This window comes from Falco biarmicus, chromosome 5 (assembly GCF_023638135.1).
Source record: "Falco biarmicus isolate bFalBia1 chromosome 5, bFalBia1.pri, whole genome shotgun sequence".
NCBI classification, from domain to species: domain Eukaryota; kingdom Metazoa; phylum Chordata; class Aves; order Falconiformes; family Falconidae; genus Falco; species Falco biarmicus.
In genome coordinates this window covers 79561904-79586412 of record NC_079292.1, presented here as the reverse complement: position 1 = coordinate 79586412, position 24509 = coordinate 79561904, and the positions used below count along the sequence as shown (strand labels likewise).

General features: G+C 46.6%; 3 protein-coding genes across 4 annotated transcripts; 2 read left to right on the top strand and 1 right to left on the bottom strand.

Annotated features, from left to right (window-relative positions):
* The first annotated feature begins 2 nt into the window (after window positions 1-2).
* Window positions 3-9447, top strand: LOC130150160 (polycystin family receptor for egg jelly-like). The gene is given in 4 exon segments (XM_056340812.1): window positions 3-57; window positions 1425-8879; window positions 9240-9287; window positions 9290-9447. Coding segments are annotated over 4 exon segments (7716 nt in total).
* LOC130149628 (tetratricopeptide repeat protein 38-like) lies at window positions 5164-15293 on the bottom strand. Of its 2 annotated transcripts, XR_008821966.1 has the most exons (6): window positions 14411-15293; window positions 11192-11269; window positions 10646-10727; window positions 10137-10308; window positions 7901-9889; window positions 5164-6830 (listed from the first exon to the last, which is right to left on the bottom strand). XR_008821966.1 is itself a non-coding variant. In XM_056339467.1 (5 exons), exons 1-5 carry the CDS (start codon window positions 14432-14434, stop codon window positions 9724-9726), a joined length of 522 nt encoding a protein of 173 aa, XP_056195442.1. In that variant the 5' UTR covers window positions 14435-15293; the 3' UTR covers window positions 5164-9723. The 2 variants fall into 2 exon arrangements, 1 of the variants encoding a protein (XP_056195442.1); XM_056339467.1 differs by having other exon boundaries at window positions 5164-9889.
* Window positions 15294-15299: 6 nt separating this feature from the next.
* On the top strand, window positions 15300-24373 carry PKDREJ (polycystin family receptor for egg jelly). The gene is made up of 2 exons (XM_056340811.1): window positions 15300-15337; window positions 16272-24373. Exons 1-2 carry the CDS (start codon window positions 15300-15302, stop codon window positions 23935-23937), a joined length of 7704 nt encoding a protein of 2567 aa, XP_056196786.1. The 3' UTR covers window positions 23938-24373.
* The last annotated feature ends 136 nt before the right edge of the window (window positions 24374-24509 follow it).

The window sequence follows — 24509 nt, the reverse complement described above, 5'->3', positions numbered from 1 at the left end:
TTATGCATTACATTTCTCAGAAAAATCAAACATACTCATTCAACAGGCCGTACTACGGTAATGAAGCATCGCACATGCTCCTTACAGGGATCTGAGTCTTCTGCCAGGACTCCAACCACAGTCAGGCCCTGTAGTTACAGCTGACCCACCGCTGAGCCTTCATTTAGTTCCCCTATATGCAGAGCCCAAGGAGAGTCCAAGTCTGTTTCATTAGCTCCCTATACAACAGGCTCCTCACTGACTCTGAGCGTCAAACGATTTTCTTTCCCTCTCGTCACCGAAGTCGGGAATCAAACCTCTTAACACCAATGCAGTATTAAGAAGCAGGCCCTCCTTCACTGCAGCACTGGGTGCTCGGTGGCATCTCCATAAATCGAGCGCACCTGTGCAGATTGCACTGTTACATTTATACACAAAATTACAAGGTCATACGCTCCCAGTTACAATGACTGGTTGGCAATTTGCATATAATTATAATATGTGGTGTGTTGTTGCAGAATGGCTGTGTGATCATGGCCATGACTCCCTTAAAGATCTTTGTGAAACAAAGTTAGCGTAAGTTAGCTGAAGCAGGCCTTGCAGCTATGCTGAGGCATGCTGATAAGGAAGCTGAGAAAAACACTGACCTTGTGCCTAATGTTGTAAATAACTTTGAGGAATTCGCGTAGACAAGAGAGGAAAAAAAATATGTAGCTAGCCATCCGCAGAAACCGCAAGTAGGAGGACGTATGAAAATGTAACCCTTTAGAGCTTAGCCAATCAGCAGATGACTAGTAGGCATAATTAACTGGAACTGTATATAAGACATAATCGCGCCGTAATAAATCGAAGCTTGCTTTATCACTCATATTGAGTCGGCCGCGTGCTTCCCCTCGCTCGTCAGTGTGTCATCCTCTTCTGTTACTAGGCTTGCGCAGGGGAAGGGTCTTCACCTGGGCAAGGGTCCTCTTGACCTGCGGGTGTGCTTTTTAGTATTACAAAAGTAAGTTTTGTTGCCAAGTTGGACGGCTAGGTATCGGCCTTGTCAAGCTGTCCAATAACTTATCCTATACGTATGCAACAGAACCTACGTGCTCTGGTTATGGTCTAGAGAGTAAGGTTATTATGGTCTATAGAATAGGGACTTCAAGTCACACAGTCCCGGATAACAAGCAGCATAGGAACTCGTCCGTCATTGGTTAAGAAGTGCTAACCTCATTCTAACACGGAGGTTAACTCCTAAAAATCAGAACGCTCCTATAGCTGACTGTCTCACAAACACAAAATATAGAAAGATTCAGTAAAACTTTCAGATAATCTGCAACCCTCTTAGCATAAAATTGCATAGGCAGGGTTGGTTAGCAGTCTCTCCGTAGCCATTACACCCAAACAAACAATAGAGCCACAAAGCTAAAACAGACTGTAAAAGAAACACAGTTACAAAGGTAACCCACATGCGTTCTGCTGTTTCCACAGCTCGAGACCGTGCTTGCCAGCGGTGCCGGGAGGAGGTTCTGGTTCCCCTGGAGAGCGGCCCCAGCCACTGGGACGTGCCAGCCACTGGCCTCCTGCAGCCCACGCTCCAGCAGCAGTGCGCCCACCTCCGCTGTGGGCCTCAACGGCAGCGGTCTGCCTTCTCCTCCAGCTGCTCGGCTGCACAGCGCTTACAGTGCAATGCTCATCTGCGTCATGCACTGTACCCAAGTGCTTTCACCACCACGTGAGCGTCAAGATGTCTGGGAAGGATATGCGACTGTTTGTGCTTTGGCCGCAAACTCACCTGATCCATGTGTGGCAGCCAGCAGAGCGGGGCTGGTGTGCACGCCTCAAGAGTGCCAGCTGGCAGAAATTCAGCAGCCGGGGAGGCAGACCATCTAGCCTCCTCCTTCCCCACAGTGAGCACCAAGACACACCACTGCCTGCTATCTACCCATCAGCCAAGTTGCAACAGACTTGTGCCACCTGCTACAGCTATAGCTTGACCATGTGCTATAGGCATCAGGGGCTCCACGTTGCTTCAGTCAGCATTGAGCAGATGCCTTGCATAAGCCTTAGCCTCCATCTCAAGGTAAAGCCTGACTTGCTGCATGTCCTCAGCATCAGCTCCAAGCTCCTTAGCGTTTCTCAACAGCCCCTCAGCCTTTCCAGGAAGGTTCAGCCCCTTAGCCCAAGGACACTGGCCTACAGACTGGTGGTAGACACGCAGGCTGTAGGAGGTTGGCTCTGTTTCTGCAGTTCATTTAGTCTGCCGAGCAACTTCTGTGCTATTCCCCAGCCTCAGAGCCTGAGTGAGATAGTGGTGGCCAGAATTTGCTTCCATGTTGATGGAAAGAGGTCTGAAGAATTGATGGGAGAATTACATCTACTCAGTGGTACCCTGAGCCTAACTGCAGGCAGAGCGACTCCCACCCATGTCTACCTTCAACCAGGGAAGACCGACAGCAGCACTTGCATTTTCAGGTACAACCACGGAATGTTTTACACAACCAAAGAGAACAGTAGCCCTGTTTCCACAGACGGCCCTTACGCACATGCTGTGCTCTACCAACACAAGTTATTCTCCATAGAGTTTGTGGCCTTCCAGCGGTACAAATTCAGTATGTATCTTTACATGAATCAGAAGAAGACTTTGTTTAGGTCTCTGGCAGAAAGAGACCTTGAAAAAGACCACCTTCTCCAGAACAGCACGGACACGTACAACAATCATGGAAGAAATGCCAAACGGTTTGTCCGTCGCTCTGCTTTACCCTTTGATGCAGAGAAATACACGGGGTTTGTGGCAAAGGTGAACGGTACCAGAACTGCACCTACACCAGCTCCTTTAAGAGTCAGAGTCAACAGCTATGCTGCAAAAACAATAAAAGCACCAGTGTCTTCCCAGAAAGAAGCCTGTTACATAGACACAGTGCAGATTCAGAAACCTGTTCTTCATACATCTGTCTTGCGCCAGAAAAGGAGCACATCTTTTTACCTCTTTGTCAGATTGCTAGTAGATTGTAACGTTGGTATATCTATCAAGCCCCTATGGCGAATCTATCCTGTTCAGGACACAACAACTATTCCAGACTGGACAAAACCACTAAACTCTTCCTTGATGCATGGCATAGAAATGATACACTTAACTGTTCCCAGTTTTACTTTAGATTACGGGTTGTATCTCTTTTATTTCACTGTTGCAATAACCCCAATTAGGACCACAACAGTTCTCAGAGGCTCAGATAAAGTTTATGTTCAGATCGAAAGCACTGATCTAGTGGCAAATATTGCAGGAGGTACGTTCCGCACAGTAGGATTTTCTGATAATTGGACTCTTGATGGTTCCGCATCCCATGATCCTGATTCACAGGAAGGACTACAGGGAATCACATTTACTTGGTACTGCACTAAAGAGGTGTCAGACTATAAAATCATGAAAGTCAGCCCGGGAAAAAGCTGCCATCCATCCCAGAGGGATTTGAAATGGTTAACATCCTCAGGTCCAGTTCAAGCAATGCCACCAGAATCCCTCCCAGGAAATGCTTTATACTACTTCCGTCTAGTGATTCAAAAGGATGGAAGGAAGAGTTATGCTGACCAAACTGTAGATGTGCAGCCTGGCTCCCCGCTCCTTCTGGATGTGGCATGCCTGGAAAACTGTGGTAGCACCCTAATTCCAACAGAGAGATTTACCTTGGCTGGAAAATGCCTGAACTGTAGAAGAAATAGCCAGCCAGTCTACTACTGGTCCCTTTTTTTAGAAAACTCTACAGAAATTAGCTTTGACTGGTCTTCCGGAACCTCAACAGGGAGGTCTGGGGCTTACCTGTCTATACGGGCTCTGACTTTTACAAAGACTGCACATCGACTCTACGTACTTCTATTCAAAGTAACTACTTGGGATGGTAGGTCCTCGGTCTACAGACATGCATTTAAGGTAAATTCTCCTCCTAGGGCTGGCAAGTGTACCATCAACCCACACCAGGGCACAGCCTTTCTGACAAAATTTGTTGTTCAGTGCAGTGGATTTTCTGACAGCGATTTACCTCTGACATATAAAGTGATAGTAGCTTCCGATGTACCCAAAACTACCAAAATAACTTCTGTGGCAGAAAATACATTTGGCACAATTCTGTACTTTGGTTATCAGCCTAAAACTCCTCCATCTCTTCTCCCAGTTGGAGTGCCCTCTCAGAAGTACACCTTGACACTTTGTGTTCAAGTCTGTGATTCCCTTGGGGCATTTACCCAAGTGAGTTTATATGTCCGTGTGCGGAACCCAATTAACAGTCGACCACTGGCTGTTGTATATCATGAACTGCTGGCCTCAGTAAGCGGTTTAAGTGCACCGATGACATCTTATCTCCAGACTGGAGATTATATTAGAGCAGGTTATTTGGCTTATCTGGTAGCCTCAGTCTTAAACTATATTAAAGCAGCACCAGCTCGCCACCTCCCTAAGGCTCAGTTTCGGGAAAACCTGGTTAAAACAGCCCTGAATATTTCAGTTGAGAGCACAATGGAAATCAACCAAGTAGTTGCTTCTCTTTCTCAAGCCACAAAGGAAGCTGAGGAAGTGAATATTAGATCACAAGATCTTGCCATTAGGAAACTGACAGAGGTGACGGGAGTGCTGAAGATACAGAGGAATGAGAGCCGTTGGTCTGAGGAGGCAGAAATTCAGACCAGTGGAATACTAAGATGCTTGTCCAACATCCTGAGAGCTGCTCTTCTGCATTGCAGGAACGTCAACGTAAATGGAGTTAAACAAGCCTTCTCCATCATGGAAAATTTAATGGACATAGTTTTCCAGGGCAAAGTCCCTGGAGAAACAGAGACTCGAATGGAAACAAAACACTGGAACATCACGCTGAAGAAAGAGGAAACCTGGAACATTGCAAATGCTTTCTCTACCAGCAACACCTGCAGGAATTGCTTTTATCTATCACTGAGAAAGGGAAATTATTCAGGATTGCCGCATGATGCCGTGATATCCACTGCTCTTTTTGAGTTCGACGAGAACCCTTTCCCTTGGTTAGGTCACACATCAGAAATCAAAACAATGGTCTTGGGGTTTAAAATGGCAGAGAGCAAGGCTAATGGAGATCTACTGGGGATCACGCCTGAAGGAGCAGAAATTACTGTTGCTAGGAAAGAGAAGGAAACTTCAACTTTTCAGTTAGCAATGGGACCCGATAAAACACAAACTTACACAACTGGAGGATTTAGTTTTGAAGTCAACAGAAACACTAAGAGCATATACATCCAGATCCTGACAAAATTACAAGTTACTTTCAAGGTGCTAGTATTTACAGGCACCAGCGTCACTCACGCTCATCCCACAGCCTCGTTTGCTGCTTTTCACAACATGCCAACAGTGGCAAGTGAAAATGAGACCGCTAGCACTGACTGTAACATTAAGGCTCCCTATATGATCTGTCTTCCAGAGTCACTGTTGACAACCACAGCTCAAGGAAGCGGTACAGACCCTCACAACATCTCCATTGTCTTGCTGACATCGTATGTTGTAAGGTATCGAACGCAGAGGCTGGTGAGCATACATGTTTTTAGTGATCAGTGCTTATTTCTGGACGGGGTTCAAAGTCTGTGGAGAGAAGACGTGTGCAGGCTTGGCTCCTTGACTGACTGGCAGAGGGTACACTGTGTCTGCAAAATGAAGCAGAGTCGCAGAAGTCTGACAGTTCACGCTGCGTCAAAGGCGTCCACATACGACATCAGGTTCCTGGCAGCCAAAGTAATAGCTACGCCCAACGCAATAGATCTGGGAAAAATCCTGATAGCAGATATACCTCAAAACCCAGTCACATTATTAACGGTGCTCTTCATTTTTGCCGTCTATTTTCTTTTGTGCCTCTGGGCCGTGAGAAAAGACAGGGCTGAGAGGGACAGGAAAGACAAGATTATCGTTCTGCCGGACAACGACCCCTTTGATAAGGGCAGATATTTAGTCACTTTATACACAGGCAGTCACTGGGAAGCTGGAACCACAGCAGATGTCTTTCTTCAGCTCATCAGCCAGAATGGCAGGAGTGATGTCCATTGTTTACGGCACCCACATTTTCCATCTTTCCAACGAGGAAGCACCGATTGCTTTCTGTTGACTACTAAGAAAGACTTGGGAGACATTTCTTCCTTCAGGGTCTGGCATAATAACAAGGGCCCATCCCCAAGCTGGTTCTTAAGCAGAGCCAAAGTTGAGGATATGTCCACCAGGAAGACCTGGTTCTTCATGTGCCGGAAATGGCTCTCTCTTGACAAGAGTGATCATGTACTAGAAAGGACATTTGCCGTCACAGACCCCAAGACACCTCTGCTCAGAATCGACTATTTTTCTATTCATTTTGCCAGCAGCCTGAAAGAGGGCCATCTGTGGATCTCCATTTTTTCTGCCGTTGCCAGTGACACTTTCAGCAGGCTCCAACGTCTGTCTGCCTGTTTAGCAGTATTATTATCGAACTTGCTTGTTGGCATTATGTTCTTTAATGCTGACAAGGATGAAGAATCTCCAATATACCTGCAGTATTTGAAAGCAATAACAGTAGGAATTGAATGTGTTTTGATTACCAAACCTGTGGAAATTATTATAATTGCCTTACTGAAGTATTCCCAGAAGAAAGCTTCTCCTCGTGGTGTGGCTCAGACGGAACCAAAGGCAAATTCACCCCTCCTGTCTGGAAATCTGAAGAACTCGGAGGAAAGTTTGCAAAAATTGTACCTTCCAGAAACTTCGGCACAACTGACGAATATTCATCTGCTGGAAAACCTTCCTGGTCCCAGGAACTCACAGAGCCTGTCATGTTCCGGAAAGACAAGAAGCGAGGGAGATCCCCCAAAGTGGAGTAATCGCACAGTTTCTGAAAGAGACGCAAATGGAATTGGAACAGAGGAGCAGACAAGAACCACAAATTCCCCTCCAATGGCTAAGGCCTGCCAGAGGAGGCCACCATCAGAGTCCAATTTTAGTAATAATTACACAGAAGAAGGGGGCAACTTTCAGAAAGAAAGCAAGCCACTAAGCAGTGCCTTCATGCTCTTTCGCAAGAGACCACGCATAGCTTTTTGTTGGTGGTGCAACTATGTCTTGTGCGCACTACTTACAGCTATAAGTGGGCTATCATCGTTTTTCATTGTGTCCTATGGTTTGTCTTACGGCTATCAGACCTCACTAGAGTGGCTTTTAGCATCTGCAATCTCCTATATTGAGACCGTTTTCCTTGCAATTCTAAAAATATTCTTTTTCTCAGCTATGAGTACAATTCATCCAAAATACTGTGAAAACATCGCATGGTTAACTCATGAAAAGTGTTATGAGAAGAAGCTGGCTACAGAAATGATGAAGGCTGATGAGATGAGAGAGAAGCACCGGAAACTTGCTAAACTCAGAGGCAGCAAGCAGTATAAACCTTTAGATGCTGATGAAATTGCAAACATGCTGAAAAGGGCAAAAATTAAAGGCAAGGCATTTACTTTTGCCAAAAGTTTCATCAGTCATCTTGCCTTTTTAACACTGCTGTTAAATTTTGCCTATTCCACTGAGAACGCCAACAGTTTCCACTACAACCAGTTCATCCATAACCAATTCTCTCCATGACTCGCCAGTGTAGATAAGCTAGAACATATCTATGTGTGGGTGAAAGACTCATTCTTGCCTTTGATCCACAGTGACATTCAGCCAACCTTCCTTCCCGAGAGCTGGTCCAAAATCATTGGTTTGCCTAGGATGAGGCAACTGCGGGCTGAAGGTACCGAGAAAAAATGTTCCCATCCTCTCAGCTTTGCAAATAACTCTGTGATCAGTGAAAGCCACTGTCTTCGCAAATACGGCCATGACATACCAGAGAAAGGTGACTCCGCTGGCACTTGGACAAAGGTTGCCAACCCGTCTGTTTCCAAGGATGCCAGCAGTGACGGTGCATTCACTTACCAGCGAAACAGGACTCCATGGATATATTATTCATATGGAAATTTGCACACAAATGGACCAGCAGGATACACGTTTTACTTTTTCCCTGAAGAAGGAAGATCTAATTCAACAACAAGGCTGGATGCTCTACAACAGAGCAACTGGCTTGATGAAAAGACATGGGCGGTGATCATCGAACTAACTACATTTAACTCAGATGCAGACCTCTTTTGCACCATCTCGGTCATATTTGAGATGTCTCATTTGGGGATCATAAAACCAAGTTTGTCAGCACACTCTTTTGCACTCCCCATTTTTCATCAGCAAACTAAAGCTCAAATGTTTGTGTTTGTAATTGTTCTTGCCTTTATGCTCATTTACATTGCAGAAAAGCTTCACATCATAGGCCAGGAAAAAACTGATTACATTAAAAACATTTCCAATACGATAAACTTCAGCTTAAAATTAGTATTCCTGTTCCTTGTTATTTTAAAGGTCATGAAGTTCAAAGTGGGAGCTGATACAGTGAACTTTTACTTACTTCACCCAAACGATTTCATTCCTTTTCATGCAGTTGCTCATTTAGATCACATGTTAAGGATTACTATGGGCTTTTTAGCATTTTTTGTCATTTTGAAAACTCTGAAATATCGTCACTTCTTTTATGGCGTGCCCCCGGCACGAAGATGTATCTTGGCAGCCCTTCCTGGAATGTCCCCAATGGCTCTCATGGTGGTGGTTTACTTCTTTGTATTTATGGCTTTTGGCTACCTTGTCTTTGGGCAGCATGAATGGAATTACAATAGCACGATTCACTCAGCTCAGACCATATTCTCCTGCATCTCAGCTTTCAGAGATACTGCATTTTCATCCAAGTTGCTGGATGTTTTTTTTTTCCTAGCCTCTTTCATGTTGGCGATGACCTATGTCTTGATCAGTCTTTTCCAAGCTGTTGTTATGTCTGCCTATGGAGATGTGAAACAACCCGTATATGAAGAATGTCGTGACGGAGGGAAGACACAGTCACTCAATATGAGTGATCAGCAGACTTCATTTATTGTGCCTTACAGTCACCTTTTATGCCTTGTTATAATTAGCTCATACATATTACAAAAGTTAAGCTCATTATGGGTTAGTTGCCTAAATACCAAGCCCACCCGTTGTTTCTCTTCTGTAGTTATCTGTTCCCACCTGCAACATTCTTTTCCCACCGCGATCTTCCTGTTACTGTGTAACAAGGACAGCCAAAGACAGTGTATTTTGCTTTACTTCAGATAAGCTGAGAGCCATGTGCATTTTTGTCCAGCCAGCTGGACTATGTCTATGTGACCCTTTTCAGCTAGCCAGTTATCCACAGAAGAACCACCTGAGGAAGCACCAGTTGTTACTTTCGTATTGCAAAGGCTCAGAGGATATTTTATCTTCTGATCTGTAAAACATCCAGAACCAGCGAACTTGACCTTTTCCACAGTGAACTCTACGGGAAGACTGAGAGAAGACACCAGCGACATTCAGGGCTCAAGATCAGAAAAATAAATGGAAGAAAAATGGTTTATCTTCTCATATGAACAAGAAAAGGTTTAGTATTCACGACCACCTTTATCTTGAAATATTTGCCTGTCAAAGTTTATTTATTTATGTTCATAAATAAACCGTGGTCTCCACAATCCTGCTTCATGGCCTGCGAGGGGATTAGTCGGCTTCTCCGCTGTAAAGCCGTGCCCGCACACTAGCCGCCAGCGAGGGGAAGATGTCCAGGTCAATTGGGAAGACTGGTCAGCTTGGTCAACCCCCCAATTTCTTACTCATAAAGCTGGGGGCATCCTCCAGGTCGTTCACTTTGATCACAGGCAGACCGCAGAATTGTTCTTTTTTTCTTTATTTTGTTTAAATCTTGCATTTTCTTCGCCATGCGGAGAGTTTATGGGGAGCCTTACGGCTGATGGGATAGCCTGGCTCACCGGCCTCCAGCCCGTGGCTCCTGGCTGCGATGGGCACGGCCTGCCGGTACTGTTAAAAACGGTAGTAAAAAAAATACAATGATCAGTGGTTAATCTCTTCTCAGCAGGCCTCGCGTCTGGGATAGTCATGGTGATTACAGTATGGAGAGAGAAATGCAAGAACAACCACTGACACCTCACCCTGATCCTTTGCTACATGTCACCTAATGTCAGGAAACACTACGACCTACTACTGTTTCCACCTGCGGTACCTAAAACTCATCACAGATATTTAAGTGGGGTGACAGGGGACTTACCCACTAGCAAACATGTCCAACGCTGCTACATGAAGCTTCTCCCGCTCAGTCAGTGGCTGTGATATTGAAAGCATCATCATTGTTCTCATCGCACTGTCCAGCTCTCTGCTGAGCCGCACCGAACTTCCAGTGCCAATCAGCTCCAAACCATTAGCAATGACATGTCCCATTGCTACGGAAAACAGCACATTACAGGTTGAGCTGTACAGCATTAGTCATCTCTACAGAAACATGAGGGGAGCTGTTTATTTTAAGCACGATTGTCTTGTAGACACAGGGGTCCAAAAAGTCTCATAAGCCTAAAGTTCTTAGAGGCTTGTCATGATAGCCATTTTAAAAGGTTTCAGAAGAGAAGAAAAAACCACACAAAATCATCCCAGCCTGCTAGAGTCTGAAGTTTTACAGAATTCTGTAAGCCACCACCTTCCCCTTGCGTAAACAAAGTTAAACACCACGACACCAAGTATTATCCAGCACTTTCCATGCTCGGAATTAAAGGTTATACTCACTAAAATTAGGATCTGCTGCTTTTAACCTGGAGAGACGTCCCTCAATACCTCCAAGGCTCTCATTACTGGTCCAGGTGGCGTACTGTAACAGAGACAGAGAGAGAGGGTCGAGGAATCCCTGATGACATTGAGCTTCTTTCTGTTCTCCCAGGCACTTAAAATTCAAAAGTAAGCAAGGCAAATGACTAAAAGACAAACATTGCCTTCACATAGGGTTTGCGTAGTAGGGAAACAGAAAAGCTGTTATCTTCTTTAACATAGTTTGGCCACCAACAGAACTGGACTTCTGCGCAGTTTATATCGACTGGTTGCCTCTTCAGTGTCAGGTAGGATGAGCATGCTGGCTGAGGTTTCCTCGCAGCTGCAGCATCCGGCATAGCCCTCTGCCACCAGGGTTTTCTGCTGCCTGCTGATGGCTGAAGTCCTGTGGCAGCCTGACTTGGACGCTCTCCCAGTTGATAAGAAATTTAAACATCAGCTACAGCAAAGGTTGTTTCAGGCACAAGTCCCTTCAAATCACATTTTCTTACTTCCCCCTGGTCATACCTGCGTCAGCGCAGCATCGAAGAGCTTACAGGCTTCATTGCTAGTCGTGGACAGGACAAGTCCAGCATCCTGCCAGGCCTGCACAATAAGCAGATACAAACCCGCCCATTTTACACACTCGTTTTCCAGACTACATCAACAGATTCTCAAATTGATGGTGTTCTGACATTTTCTTCAACTATGCTTTTTAAACAAAAAAAGAAAAAGAAAAAAAACAGAAAAGCTGAAAGGACAATGCAGGCAGACACACAAACCTTTTGTTCAGTTGTATTACATCTGAAGACTCAGTTAGTTGGGGCTAGCAGTGGGAATAAAGGAGCACAAAATTATAAAGTGTAACAGAAGGTCTCCTAATGAGACCCATTCTTAATTCACTACAACTCACCTTCAGGCTAGTCCCAACTGCTGCAGACACACCTCGTGTGAAGTAGAGATACGGTTAAATAAAATCCCGTTCTTTTATAACTGAAATCGACACCTTAAGCAACTTGCAGGCCAAACAGCCTGGCAGAGCAAGTCCACTAACCAGGCCACTGGACTTAAATCAACAAAGAGGCTGGACCACAGATTGGTACACAAGCCTTACAAAAAGCAAGAACATGGCCATTTGATAAAGCTAAAATGCAAAACAGAATCAGGCTGCCATAGTTTCTTAACAAGCTACGTAACACTGACCAAGGTGCCACATCTCCTTGCTGACTGCTGGAGAGCAAAAAGAGTCCATTAGGCAGACGCACAGTTCACTCAATGGTGGAATTAAGCTGCAGCAGCTACAGCACCCTGTTCCACGGTTGTCTCCATGACTGCTCTCCTAAGTAACTCTGGTGACAAAATCAAAAATCCAATGCCTATTTCAAAATGCTTAACTTGCTCATGTGGGTGCCTACAGCAAACAGGCATGTCATCTCCTGTGGCTTGCAGGCCTCTTCTCCCCCACGGGATGGCCACACAACCACAAAGCCAGTCATCTCACAAGCCGGGGTGCTTCCCTTGGTAACCTATTCAGGTATTTAGAACAACGCTTGGGTTTATTTCTACTAAGTACTCTCCACTCAGCATTCCTACACTGCATCCATCACTGCTTCTAAGACTGTGAGCTTCTCAAGCACATTTACATTCAGCACACCATATACATCTCTGTTTAAGCATACACACATTTGAGGAGCTGCCCCAATCACTTCAACATCACTTTTATGCCAGCACACAGAATGTACAGCATCACATAAAAACAGACCGGGGGCAAGCCAATTCAGACTCCTCCTAATGGGGGACTAGTCCTTGTGGATGCTGCAAGAATTCAGCTTGTGTCTCATTTCACAACTTAATGTATTCCCGAGCTCTAATGACCCAACTGTCAAAAATTTTAAGTCACCAGGCAAAGACATCTTTGTCAATATGTCCTAAAACTTTCCCACTGTGATTGGATTAAAGGCTCACGTTCCAACGGCTCAAGCACTAGAGTGTTCAAAACTACAAGCCTGAAAGGCTAGACCTGAAGATAAAATTGCACGGGTTTTTCACCATTCATACTACATCCAGAAACAGCGCAAAGAGAAAAGTCAGGAGGGTAGTGAGGTAAGGCCTGCTGCCTTTCAAGGTACCCTGCAAAAGAGGCCAGGAACCACCTTCATCACCAGTCATCAGAAACAAGCTCCATTTCAAGCAGCTCTCTTTGCCACCGCCGATTTTGCACAACAGCTCAAGGTACTTGCCAAATAGAAAATGTCATCCCGTTCTGAGACTTGTCAATGCTAAGATTCATAGGAACAAAAAGGTCTGTGCATAAGCATCTGAACAAAACAGCAGACCAAGGGTTAGGAAGGCCTGCACCCATCACTAAGGACTCTGCTGATCTAGTTGAGGTACATGCTGCTTCGACCCACTCTAGAAAGCCTCTGCTCTGCCAAGGCTACAGCCCACATAACTCACAGCTCACTGCAAGACTCCCACTCTGGCAACAGGAGGATGGCAGCAGGAGGATGCATCCCATCACGTTATGCCACTGCTCCTCCTGTTAGCACGCCAGGACAATGGGCTGCAGAGAACTAACGCTGTAACAGCTGCTGACTCCTCAGAGACATACCAGAGCTGCTCCAAACCCAATTATTGCTGTCAACCAAGCACCAAAGAGCTACTGGGAGCACAGAAGAGCCAGTAACCCTTGTCCTCTGGGCCCTACACAAGCAGTCCTGCCCAGGCTGCTTGGAACACTCGTCTTGGGGCGTGTCTGTACTCAGGGATCACACTGTGACTGAAGAAACCCACGGGACAAGGAGAGCGAGTAGGTAAAACTCAGAGCGGAGGGTTACCACCAGAAGGTAAACTACCAGTTACCCTTCACAGTATGGCGACCATTGAGTTCTGTTACGCTCATTTCCCATAATCCTCCTCGCCAGTTCCAGGTGCGGAACCTTCTTTGTGATGCGTCTTGGAGACAATGCCGTCGCCGTGGCTCTTCTAACCGCTTCTCGCCACAAAGCCCTGACCATTCTCCTGCTACGACTTTAGTCCCGAGATCCGGTGACTATCTGTAGGGTTTGTTTTTTTCCTGAGGGCTGCTCGTAGCACGTCCTCCGTTTCTCCAGAGCTCTGGCGCTCATGAACCTATGACACTCTGAGAAGACCTTCAAGACTTCTTTTTTTACCTCCCCCTGCCTAATTAACTACAAAACGACAACAAAAGGAGCAACCGGGAGAACCACCTTCAGCGGGAAGAAAGCACAGCAATTACTCAGCCTGCGCAGGCACGGGGTGGCTTCCCCGCTCGAAGGGAAGGCTGCGAGGCCTCGTCGCCATTTGCAAACCCCAACGGCAGCCTCACCCCACCTGAAACCCGGCCGGTAACGGGCTGAAGGAGACGAGCGACAACAGGAGCCCCGCCAGTGGCGCCCTCCCGCCAGCCTCAGCCGGCTCGGCTCCTCTCCCTGCACAGACCCAGCGCCGCCAGCAGCCCCTCTCCCCGCCCGCCGGCCCGCCCGCCCGCCGGCCCAACGGCCCAACGGCCCAACGGCCCAACGGCCCAACGGCCCGCCGGCCCAACGGCAAGGGCGCGCACCCGCCGGCCCTGGGCGCCCGGCAGGGGCAGGGGCGGGGCAGGGGCAGGGCCCGGGCCCACGGGCAGAGCGGCCACAGCCCCCGCGCTCGGTCGCTGCGGCGGGGCCAGGCCGGGCGGCCAGGCAGGGCGCCCGCCGTCCCGCTCCGCCTCAGGCCGGCCCTCACCTGGCAGTCCCTCAGCGGCGCCATGAGACCCCGCAGCCGCTCCGCTGCCGGCGGCCCCGCCCCAGGAGGAGCCGGAGCCGGGGCCGGGGCCGGGGCCGGGGCCGGGCCGCCAGCGGGGCCGGGCCGCCAGCGGGCGGGGCCTGCGGGGAGCGCTGGGCCTCGCCCGGCCCCTTGGCAGCGCCTGCCTGCCCTCCCGAGCCGCCGGGGGCCGCGGTGCTGCCGGCGGCTATGCTTGGTGTCGATCCTCGGCCCCGAAAGACTTCTTTCTTGTGGCGCTGGGTATACCTGTCAGCAAAACCGGAAACGACAAAAACGCCCTAACAACGACGTAGCTTTAAGAATCTGGCATTCGTTATTGCACCTCTGGATGCTCAGGGGATCGTTCCACCTAAGGTGCGTGCCCTATGGTTCACTCAAACGAAATTATATAGGCTACACGGAGGATTATGCATTACATTTCTCAGAAAAATCAAACATACTCATTCAACAGGCCGTACTACGGTAATGAAGCATCGCACATGCTCCTTACAGGGATCTGAGTCTTCTGCCAGGACTCCAACCACAGTCAGGCCCTGTAGTTACAGCTGACCCACCGCTGAGCCTTCATTTAGTTCCCCTATATGCAGAGCCCAAGGAGAGTCCAAGTCTGTTTCATTAGCTCCCTATACAACAGGCTCCTCACTGACTCTGAGCGTCAAACGATTTTCTTTCCCTCTCGTCACCGAAGTCGGGAATCAAACCTCTTAACACCAATGCAGTATTAAGAAGCAGGCCCTCCTTCACTGCAGCACTGGGTGCTCGGTGGCATCTCCATAAATCGAGCGCACCTGTGCAGATTGCACTGTTACATTTATACACAAAATTACAAGGTCATACGCTCCCAGTTACAATGACTGGTTGGCAATTTGCATATAATTATAATATGTGGTGTGTTGTTGCAGAATGGCTGTGTGATCATGGCCATGACTCCCTTAAAGATCTTTGTGAAACAAAGTTAGCGTAAGTTAGCTGAAGCAGGCCTTGCAGCTATGCTGAGGCATGCTGATAAGGAAGCTGAGAAAAACACTGACCTTGTGCCTAATGTTGTAAATAACTTTGAGGAATTCGCGTAGACAAGAGAGGAAAAAAAATATGTAGCTAGCCATCCGCAGAAACCGCAAGTAGGAGGACGTATGAAAATGTAACCCTTTAGAGCTTAGCCAATCAGCAGATGACTAGTAGGCATAATTAACTGGAACTGTATATAAGACATAATCGCGCCGTAATAAATCGAAGCTTGCTTTATCACTCATATTGAGTCGGCCGCGTGCTTCCCCTCGCTCGTCAGTGTGTCATCCTCTTCTGTTACTAGGCTTGCGCAGGGGAAGGGTCTTCACCTGGGCAAGGGTCCTCTTGACCTGCGGGTGTGCTTTTTAGTATTACAAAAGTAAGTTTTGTTGCCAAGTTGGACGGCTAGGTATCGGCCTTGTCAAGCTGTCCAATAACTTATCCTATACGTATGCAACAGAACCTACGTGCTCTGGTTATGGTCTAGAGAGTAAGGTTATTATGGTCTATAGAATAGGGACTTCAAGTCACACAGTCCCGGATAACAAGCAGCATAGGAACTCGTCCGTCATTGGTTAAGAAGTGCTAACCTCATTCTAACACGGAGGTTAACTCCTAAAAAATCAGAACGCTCCTATAGCTGACTGTCTCACAAACACAAAATATAGAAAGATTCAGTAAAACTTTCAGATAATCTGCAACCCTCTTAGCATAAAATTGCATAGGCAGGGTTGGTTAGCAGTCTCTCCGTAGCCATTACACCCAAACAAACAACAGAGCCACAAAGCTAAAACAGACTGTAAAAGAAACACAGTTACAAAGGTAACCCACATGCGTTCTGCTGTTTCCACAGCTCGAGACCGTGCTTGCCAGCGGTGCCGGGAGGAGGTTCTGGTTCCCCTGGAGAGCGGCCCCAGCCACTGGGACGTGCCAGCCACTGGCCTCCTGCAGCCCACGCTCCAGCAGCAGTGCGCCCACCTCCGCTGTGGGCCTCAACGGCAGCGGTCTGCCTTCTCCTCCAGCTGCTCGGCTGCACAGCGCTTACAGTGCAATGCTCATCTGCGTCATGCACTGTACCCAAGTGCTTTCACCACCACGTGAGCGTCAAGATGTCTGGGAAGGATATGCGACTGTTTGTGCTTTGGCCGCAAACTCACCTGATCCATGTGTGGCAGCCAGCAGAGCGGGGCTGGTGTGCACGCCTCAAGAGTGCCAGCTGGCAGAAATTCAGCAGCCGGGGAGGCAGACCATCTAGCCTCCTCCTTCCCCACAGTGAGCACCAAGACACACCACTGCCTGCTATCTACCCATCAGCCAAGTTGCAACAGACTTGTGCCACCTGCTACAGCTATAGCTTGACCATGTGCTATAGGCATCAGGGGCTCCACGTTGCTTCAGTCAGCATTGAGCAGATGCCTTGCATAAGCCTTAGCCTCCATCTCAAGGTAAAGCCTGACTTGCTGCATGTCCTCAGCATCAGCTCCAAGCTCCTTAGCGTTTCTCAACAGCCCCTCAGCCTTTCCAGGAAGGTTCAGCCCCTTAGCCCAAGGACACTGGCCTACAGACTGGTGGTAGACACGCAGGCTGTAGGAGGTTGGCTCTGTTTCTGCAGTTCATTTAGTCTGCCGAGCAACTTCTGTGCTATTCCCCAGCCTCAGAGCCTGAGTGAGATAGTGGTGGCCAGAATTTGCTTCCATGTTGATGGAAAGAGGTCTGAAGAATTGATGGGAGAATTACATCTACTCAGTGGTACCCTGAGCCTAACTGCAGGCAGAGCGACTCCCACCCATGTCTACCTTCAACCAGGGAAGACCGACAGCAGCACTTGCATTTTCAGGTACAACCACGGAATGTTTTACACAACCAAAGAGAACAGTAGCCCTGTTTCCACAGACGGCCCTTACGCACATGCTGTGCTCTACCAACACAAGTTATTCTCCATAGAGTTTGTGGCCTTCCAGCGGTACAAATTCAGTATGTATCTTTACATGAATCAGAAGAAGACTTTGTTTAGGTCTCTGGCAGAAAGAGACCTTGAAAAAGACCACCTTCTCCAGAACAGCACGGACACGTACAACAATCATGGAAGAAATGCCAAACGGTTTGTCCGTCGCTCTGCTTTACCCTTTGATGCAGAGAAATACACGGGGTTTGTGGCAAAGGTGAACGGTACCAGAACTGCACCTACACCAGCTCCTTTAAGAGTCAGAGTCAACAGCTATGCTGCAAAAACAATAAAAGCACCAGTGTCTTCCCAGAAAGAAGCCTGTTACATAGACACAGTGCAGATTCAGAAACCTGTTCTTCATACATCTGTCTTGCGCCAGAAAAGGAGCACATCTTTTTACCTCTTTGTCAGATTGCTAGTAGATTGTAACGTTGGTATATCTATCAAGCCCCTATGGCGAATCTATCCTGTTCAGGACACAACAACTATTCCAGACTGGACAAAACCACTAAACTCTTCCTTGATGCATGGCATAGAAATGATACACTTAACTGTTCCCAGTTTTACTTTAGATTACGGGTTGTATCTCTTTTATTTCACTGTTGCAATAACCCCAATTAGGACCACAACAGTTCTCAGAGGCTCAGATAAAGTTTATGTTCAGATCGAAAGCACTGATCTAGTGGCAAATATTGCAGGAGGTACGTTCCGCACAGTAGGATTTTCTGATAATTGGACTCTTGATGGTTCCGCATCCCATGATCCTGATTCACAGGAAGGACTACAGGGAATCACATTTACTTGGTACTGCACTAAAGAGGTGTCAGACTATAAAATCATGAAAGTCAGCCCGGGAAAAAGCTGCCATCCATCCCAGAGGGATTTGAAATGGTTAACATCCTCAGGTCCAGTTCAAGCAATGCCACCAGAATCCCTCCCAGGAAATGCTTTATACTACTTCCGTCTAGTGATTCAAAAGGATGGAAGGAAGAGTTATGCTGACCAAACTGTAGATGTGCAGCCTGGCTCCCCGCTCCTTCTGGATGTGGCATGCCTGGAAAACTGTGGTAGCACCCTAATTCCAACAGAGAGATTTACCTTGGCTGGAAAATGCCTGAACTGTAGAAGAAATAGCCAGCCAGTCTACTACTGGTCCCTTTTTTTAGAAAACTCTACAGAAATTAGCTTTGACTGGTCTTCCGGAACCTCAACAGGGAGGTCTGGGGCTTACCTGTCTATACGGGCTCTGACTTTTACAAAGACTGCACATCGACTCTACGTACTTCTATTCAAAGTAACTACTTGGGATGGTAGGTCCTCGGTCTACAGACATGCATTTAAGGTAAATTCTCCTCCTAGGGCTGGCAAGTGTACCATCAACCCACACCAGGGCACAGCCTTTCTGACAAAATTTGTTGTTCAGTGCAGTGGATTTTCTGACAGCGATTTACCTCTGACATATAAAGTGATAGTAGCTTCCGATGTACCCAAAACTACCAGAATAACTTCTGTGGCAGAAAATACATTTGGCACAATTCTGTACTTTGGTTATCAGCCTAAAACTCCTCCATCTCTTCTCCCAGTTGGAGTGCCCTCTCAGAAGTACACCTTGACACTTTGTGTTCAAGTCTGTGATTCCCTTGGGGCATTTACCCAAGTGAGTTTATATGTCCGTGTGCGGAACCCAATTAACAGTCGACCACTGGCTGTTGTATATCATGAACTGCTGGCCTCAGTAAGCGGTTTAAGTGCACCGATGACATCTTATCTCCAGACTGGAGATTATATTAGAGCAGGTTATTTGGCTTATCTGGTAGCCTCAGTCTTAAACTATATTAAAGCAGCACCAGCTCGCCACCTCCCTAAGGCTCAGTTTCGGGAAAACCTGGTTAAAACAGCCCTGAATATTTCAGTTGAGAGCACAATGGAAATCAACCAAGTAGTTGCTTCTCTTTCTCAAGCCACAAAGGAAGCTGAGGAAGTGAATATTAGATCACAAGATCTTGCCATTAGGAAACTGACAGAGGTGACGGGAGTGCTGAAGATACAGAGGAATGAGAGCCGTTGGTCTGAGGAGGCAGAAATTCAGACCAGTGGAATACTAAGATGCTTGTCCAACATCCTGAGAGCTGCTCTTCTGCATTGCAGGAACGTCAACGTAAATGGAGTTAAACAAGCCTTCTCCATCATGGAAAATTTAATGGACATAGTTTTCCAGGGCAAAGTCCCTGGAGAAACAGAGACTCGAATGGAAACAAAACACTGGAACATCACGCTGAAGAAAGAGGAAACCTGGAACATTGCAAATGCTTTCTCTACCAGCAACACCTGCAGGAATTGCTTTTATCTATCACTGAGAAAGGGAAATTATTCAGGATTGCCGCATGATGCCGTGATATCCACTGCTCTTTTTGAGTTCGACGAGAACCCTTTCCCTTGGTTAGGTCACACATCAGAAATCAAAACAATGGTCTTGGGGTTTAAAATGGCAGAGAGCAAGGCTAATGGAGATCTACTGGGGATCACGCCTGAAGGAGCAGAAATTACTGTTGCTAGGAAAGAGAAGGAAACTTCAACTTTTCAGTTAGCAATGGGACCCGATAAAACACAAACTTACACAACTGGAGGATTTAGTTTTGAAGTCAACAGAAACACTAAGAGCATATACATCCAGATCCTGACAAAATTACAAGTTACTTTCAAGGTGCTAGTATTTACAGGCACCAGCGTCACTCACGCTCATCCCACAGCCTCGTTTGCTGCTTTTCACAACATGCCAACAGTGGCAAGTGAAAATGAGACCGCTAGCACTGACTGTAACATTAAGGCTCCCTATATGATCTGTCTTCCAGAGTCACTGTTGACAACCACAGCTCAAGGAAGCGGTACAGACCCTCACAACATCTCCATTGTCTTGCTGACATCGTATGTTGTAAGGTATCGAACGCAGAGGCTGGTGAGCATACATGTTTTTAGTGATCAGTGCTTATTTCTGGACGGGGTTCAAAGTCTGTGGAGAGAAGACGTGTGCAGGCTTGGCTCCTTGACTGACTGGCAGAGGGTACACTGTGTCTGCAAAATGAAGCAGAGTCGCAGAAGTCTGACAGTTCACGCTGCGTCAAAGGCGTCCACATACGACATCAGGTTCCTGGCAGCCAAAGTAATAGCTACGCCCAACGCAATAGATCTGGGAAAAATCCTGATAGCAGATATACCTCAAAACCCAGTCACATTATTAACGGTGCTCTTCATTTTTGCCGTCTATTTTCTTTTGTGCCTCTGGGCCGTGAGAAAAGACAGGGCTGAGAGGGACAGGAAAGACAAGATTATTGTTCTGCCGGACAACGACCCCTTTGATGAGGGCAGATATTTAGTCACTTTATACACAGGCAGTCACTGGGAAGCTGGAACCACAGCAGATGTCTTTCTTCAGCTCATCAGCCAGAATGGCAGGAGTGATGTCCATTGTTTACGGCACCCACATTTTCCATCTTTCCAACGAGGAAGCACCGATTGCTTTCTGTTGACTACTAAGAAAGACTTGGGAGACATTTCTTCCTTCAGGGTCTGGCATAATAACAAGGGCCCATCCCCAAGCTGGTTCTTAAGCAGAGCCAAAGTTGAGGATATGTCCACCAGGAAGACCTGGTTCTTCATGTGCCGGAAATGGCTCTCTCTTGACAAGAGTGATCATGTACTAGAAAGGACATTTGCCGTCACAGACCCCAAGACACCTCTGCTCAGAATCGACTATTTTTCTATTCATTTTGCCAACAGCCTGAAAGAGGGCCATCTGTGGATCTCCATTTTTTCTGCCGTTGCCAGTGACACTTTCAGCAGGCTCCAACGTCTGTCTGCCTGTTTAGCAGTATTATTATCGAACTTGCTTGTTGGCATTATGTTCTTTAATGCTGACAAGGATGAAGAATCTCCAATATACCTGCAGTATTTGAAAGCAATAACAGTAGGAATTGAATGTGTTTTGATTACCAAACCTGTGGAAATTATTATAATTGCCTTACTGAAGTATTCCCAGAAGAAAGCTTCTCCTCGTGGTGTGGCTCAGACGGAACCAAAGGCAAATTCACCCCTCCTGTCTGGAAATCTGAAGAACTCGGAGGAAAGTTTGCAAAAATTGTACCTTCCAGAAACTTCGGCACAACTGACGAATATTCATCTGCTGGAAAACCTTCCTGGTCCCAGGAACTCACAGAGCCTGTCATGTTCCGGAAAGACAAGAAGCGAGGGAGATCCCCCAAAGTGGAGTAATCGTACAGTTTCTGAAAGAGACGCAAATGGAATTGGAACAGAGGAGCAGACAAGAACCACAAATTCCCCTCCAATGGCTAAGGCCTGCCAGAGGAGGCCACCATCAGAGTCCAATTTTAGTAATAATTACACAGAAGAAGGGGGCAACTTTCAGAAAGAAAGCAAGCCACTAAGCAGTGCCTTCATGCTCTTTCGCAAGAGACCACGCATAGCTTTTTGTTGGTGGTGCAACTATGTCTTGTGCGCACTACTTACAGCTATAAGTGGGCTATCATCGTTTTTCATTGTGTCCTATGGTTTGTCTTACGGCTATCAGACCTCACTAGAGTGGCTTTTAGCATCTGCAATCTCCTTTATTGAGACCATTTTACTTTCAATTCTAAAAATATTTTTTTTCTCAGCTATGAGTACAATTCATCCAAAATACTGTGAAAACATCGCATGGTTAACTCATGAAAAGTGTTATGAGAAGAAGCTGGCTACAGAAATGATGAAGGCTGATGAGATGAGAGAGAAGCACCGGAAACTTGCTAAACTCAGAGGCAGCAAGCAGTATAAACCTTTAGATGCTGATGAAATTGCAAACATGCTGAAAAGGGCAAAAATTAAAGGCAAGGCATTTACTTTTGCCAAAAGTTTCATCAGTCATCTTGCCTTTCTAACACTGCTGTTAAATTTTGCCTATTCCACTGAGAACGCCAACAGTTTCCACTACAACCAGTTCATCCATAACCAATTCTCTCCACGACTCGCCAGTGTAGATAAGGTAGAACATATCTATGTGTGGGTGAAAGACTCATTCTTGCCTTTGATCCACAGTGACATTCAGCCAACCTTCCTTCCCGAGAGCTGGTCCAAAATCATTGGTTTGCCTAGGATGAGGCAACTGCGGGCTGAAGGTACCGAGAAAAAATGTTCCCATCCTCTCAGCTTTGCAAATAACTCTGTGATCAGTGAAAGCCACTGTCTTCGCAAATACGGCCATGACATACCAGAGAAAGGTGACTACGCTGGCACTTGGACAAAGGTTGCCAACCCGTCTGTTTCCAAGGATGCCAGCAGTGATGGTGCATTCACTTACCAGCGAAACAGGACTCCATGGATATATTATTCATATGGAAATTTGCACACATATGGACCAGCAGGATACACGTTTTACTTTTTCCCTGAAGAAGGAAGATCTAATTCAACAACAAGGCTGGATGCTCTACAACAGAGCAACTGGCTTGATGAAAAGACATGGGCGGTGATCATTGAACTAACTACATTTAACTCAGATGCAGACCTCTTTTGCACCATCTCGGTCATATTTGAGATGTCTCATTTGGGGATCATAAAACCAAGTTTGTCAGCACACTCTTTTGCACTCCCCATTTTTCATCAGCAAACTAAAGCTCAAATGTTTGTGTTTGTAATTGTTCTTGCCTTTATGCTCATTTACATTGCAGAAGAGCTTCACATCATAGGCCAGGAAAAAACTGATTACATTAAAAACATTTCCAATATGATAAACTTCAGCTTAAAATTAGTATTCCTGTTCCTTGTTATTTTAAAGGTCATGAAGTTCAAAGTGGGAGCTGATATAGTGAACTTTTACTTACTTCACCCAAACGATTTCATTCCTTTTCATGCAGTTGCTCATTTAGATCACATGTTAAGGATTACTATGGGCTTTTTAGCATTTTTTGTTATTTTGAAAACTCTGAAATATCATCACTTCTTTTATGGTGTGCCCCTGGCACGAAGATGTATCTTGGCAGCTCTTCCTGGAATGTCCTCAATGGCTCTCATGGTGGTGGTTTACTTCTTTGTATTTATGGCTTTTGGCTACCTTGTCTTTGGGCAGCATGAATGGAATTACAATAGCACGATTCACTCAGCTCAGACCATATTCTCCTGCATCTCAGCTTTCAGAGATACTGCATTTTCATCCAAGTTGCTGGGTGTTTTTTTCCTAGCCTCTTTCATGTTGGCGATGACCTATGTCTTGATCAATCTTTTCCAAGCTGTTATTATGTCTGCCTATGGAGATGTGAAACAACCCATATATGAAGAACCACCTGAGGAAGCACAAGTGGTTACTTTTGTATTGCAAAGGCTCAGAAGGATATTTTATCTTCTGATCTGTAAAACATCCAGAACCAGCGAACTTGACCTTTTCCACAGTGAACTCTACGGGAAGACTGAGAGAAGACACCAGCGACATTCAGGGCTCAAGATCAGAAAAATAAATGGAAGAAAAATGGTTTATCTTCTCATATGAACAAGAAAAGGTTTAGTATTCACGACCACCTTTATCTTGTAATATTTGCCTGTCAAAGTTTATTTATTTATGTTCATAAATAAACAGTGTTTGTTAACCGTGGTCTCCACAATCCTGCTTCATGGCCTGCGAGGGGATTAGTCGGCTTCTCCGCTGTAAAGCCGTGCCCGCACACTAGCCGCCAGCGAGGGGAAGATGTCCAGGTCAATTGGGAAGACTGGTCAGCTTGGTCAACCCCCCAATTTCTTACTCATAAAGCTGGGGGCATCCTCCAGGTCGTTCACTTTGATCACAGGCAGACCGCAGAATTGTTCTTTTTTTCTTTATTTTGTTTAAATCTTGCATTTTCTTCGCCATGCGGAGAGTTTATGGGGAGCCTTACGGCTGATGGGATAGCCTGGCTCACCGGCCCCCAGCCCGTGGCTCCTGACTGAGATGGGCACGGCCTGTCGTTCCCAGGGCCAGAACGCCTTCCCTGATTGAACTCCAGGGACTCTCGGGATCGGCACAGCCCGCACCGACATGCGGGTCCGCGGCGCCGGTACCGGTAGCCGCCGGGGAAGCCCCTCACC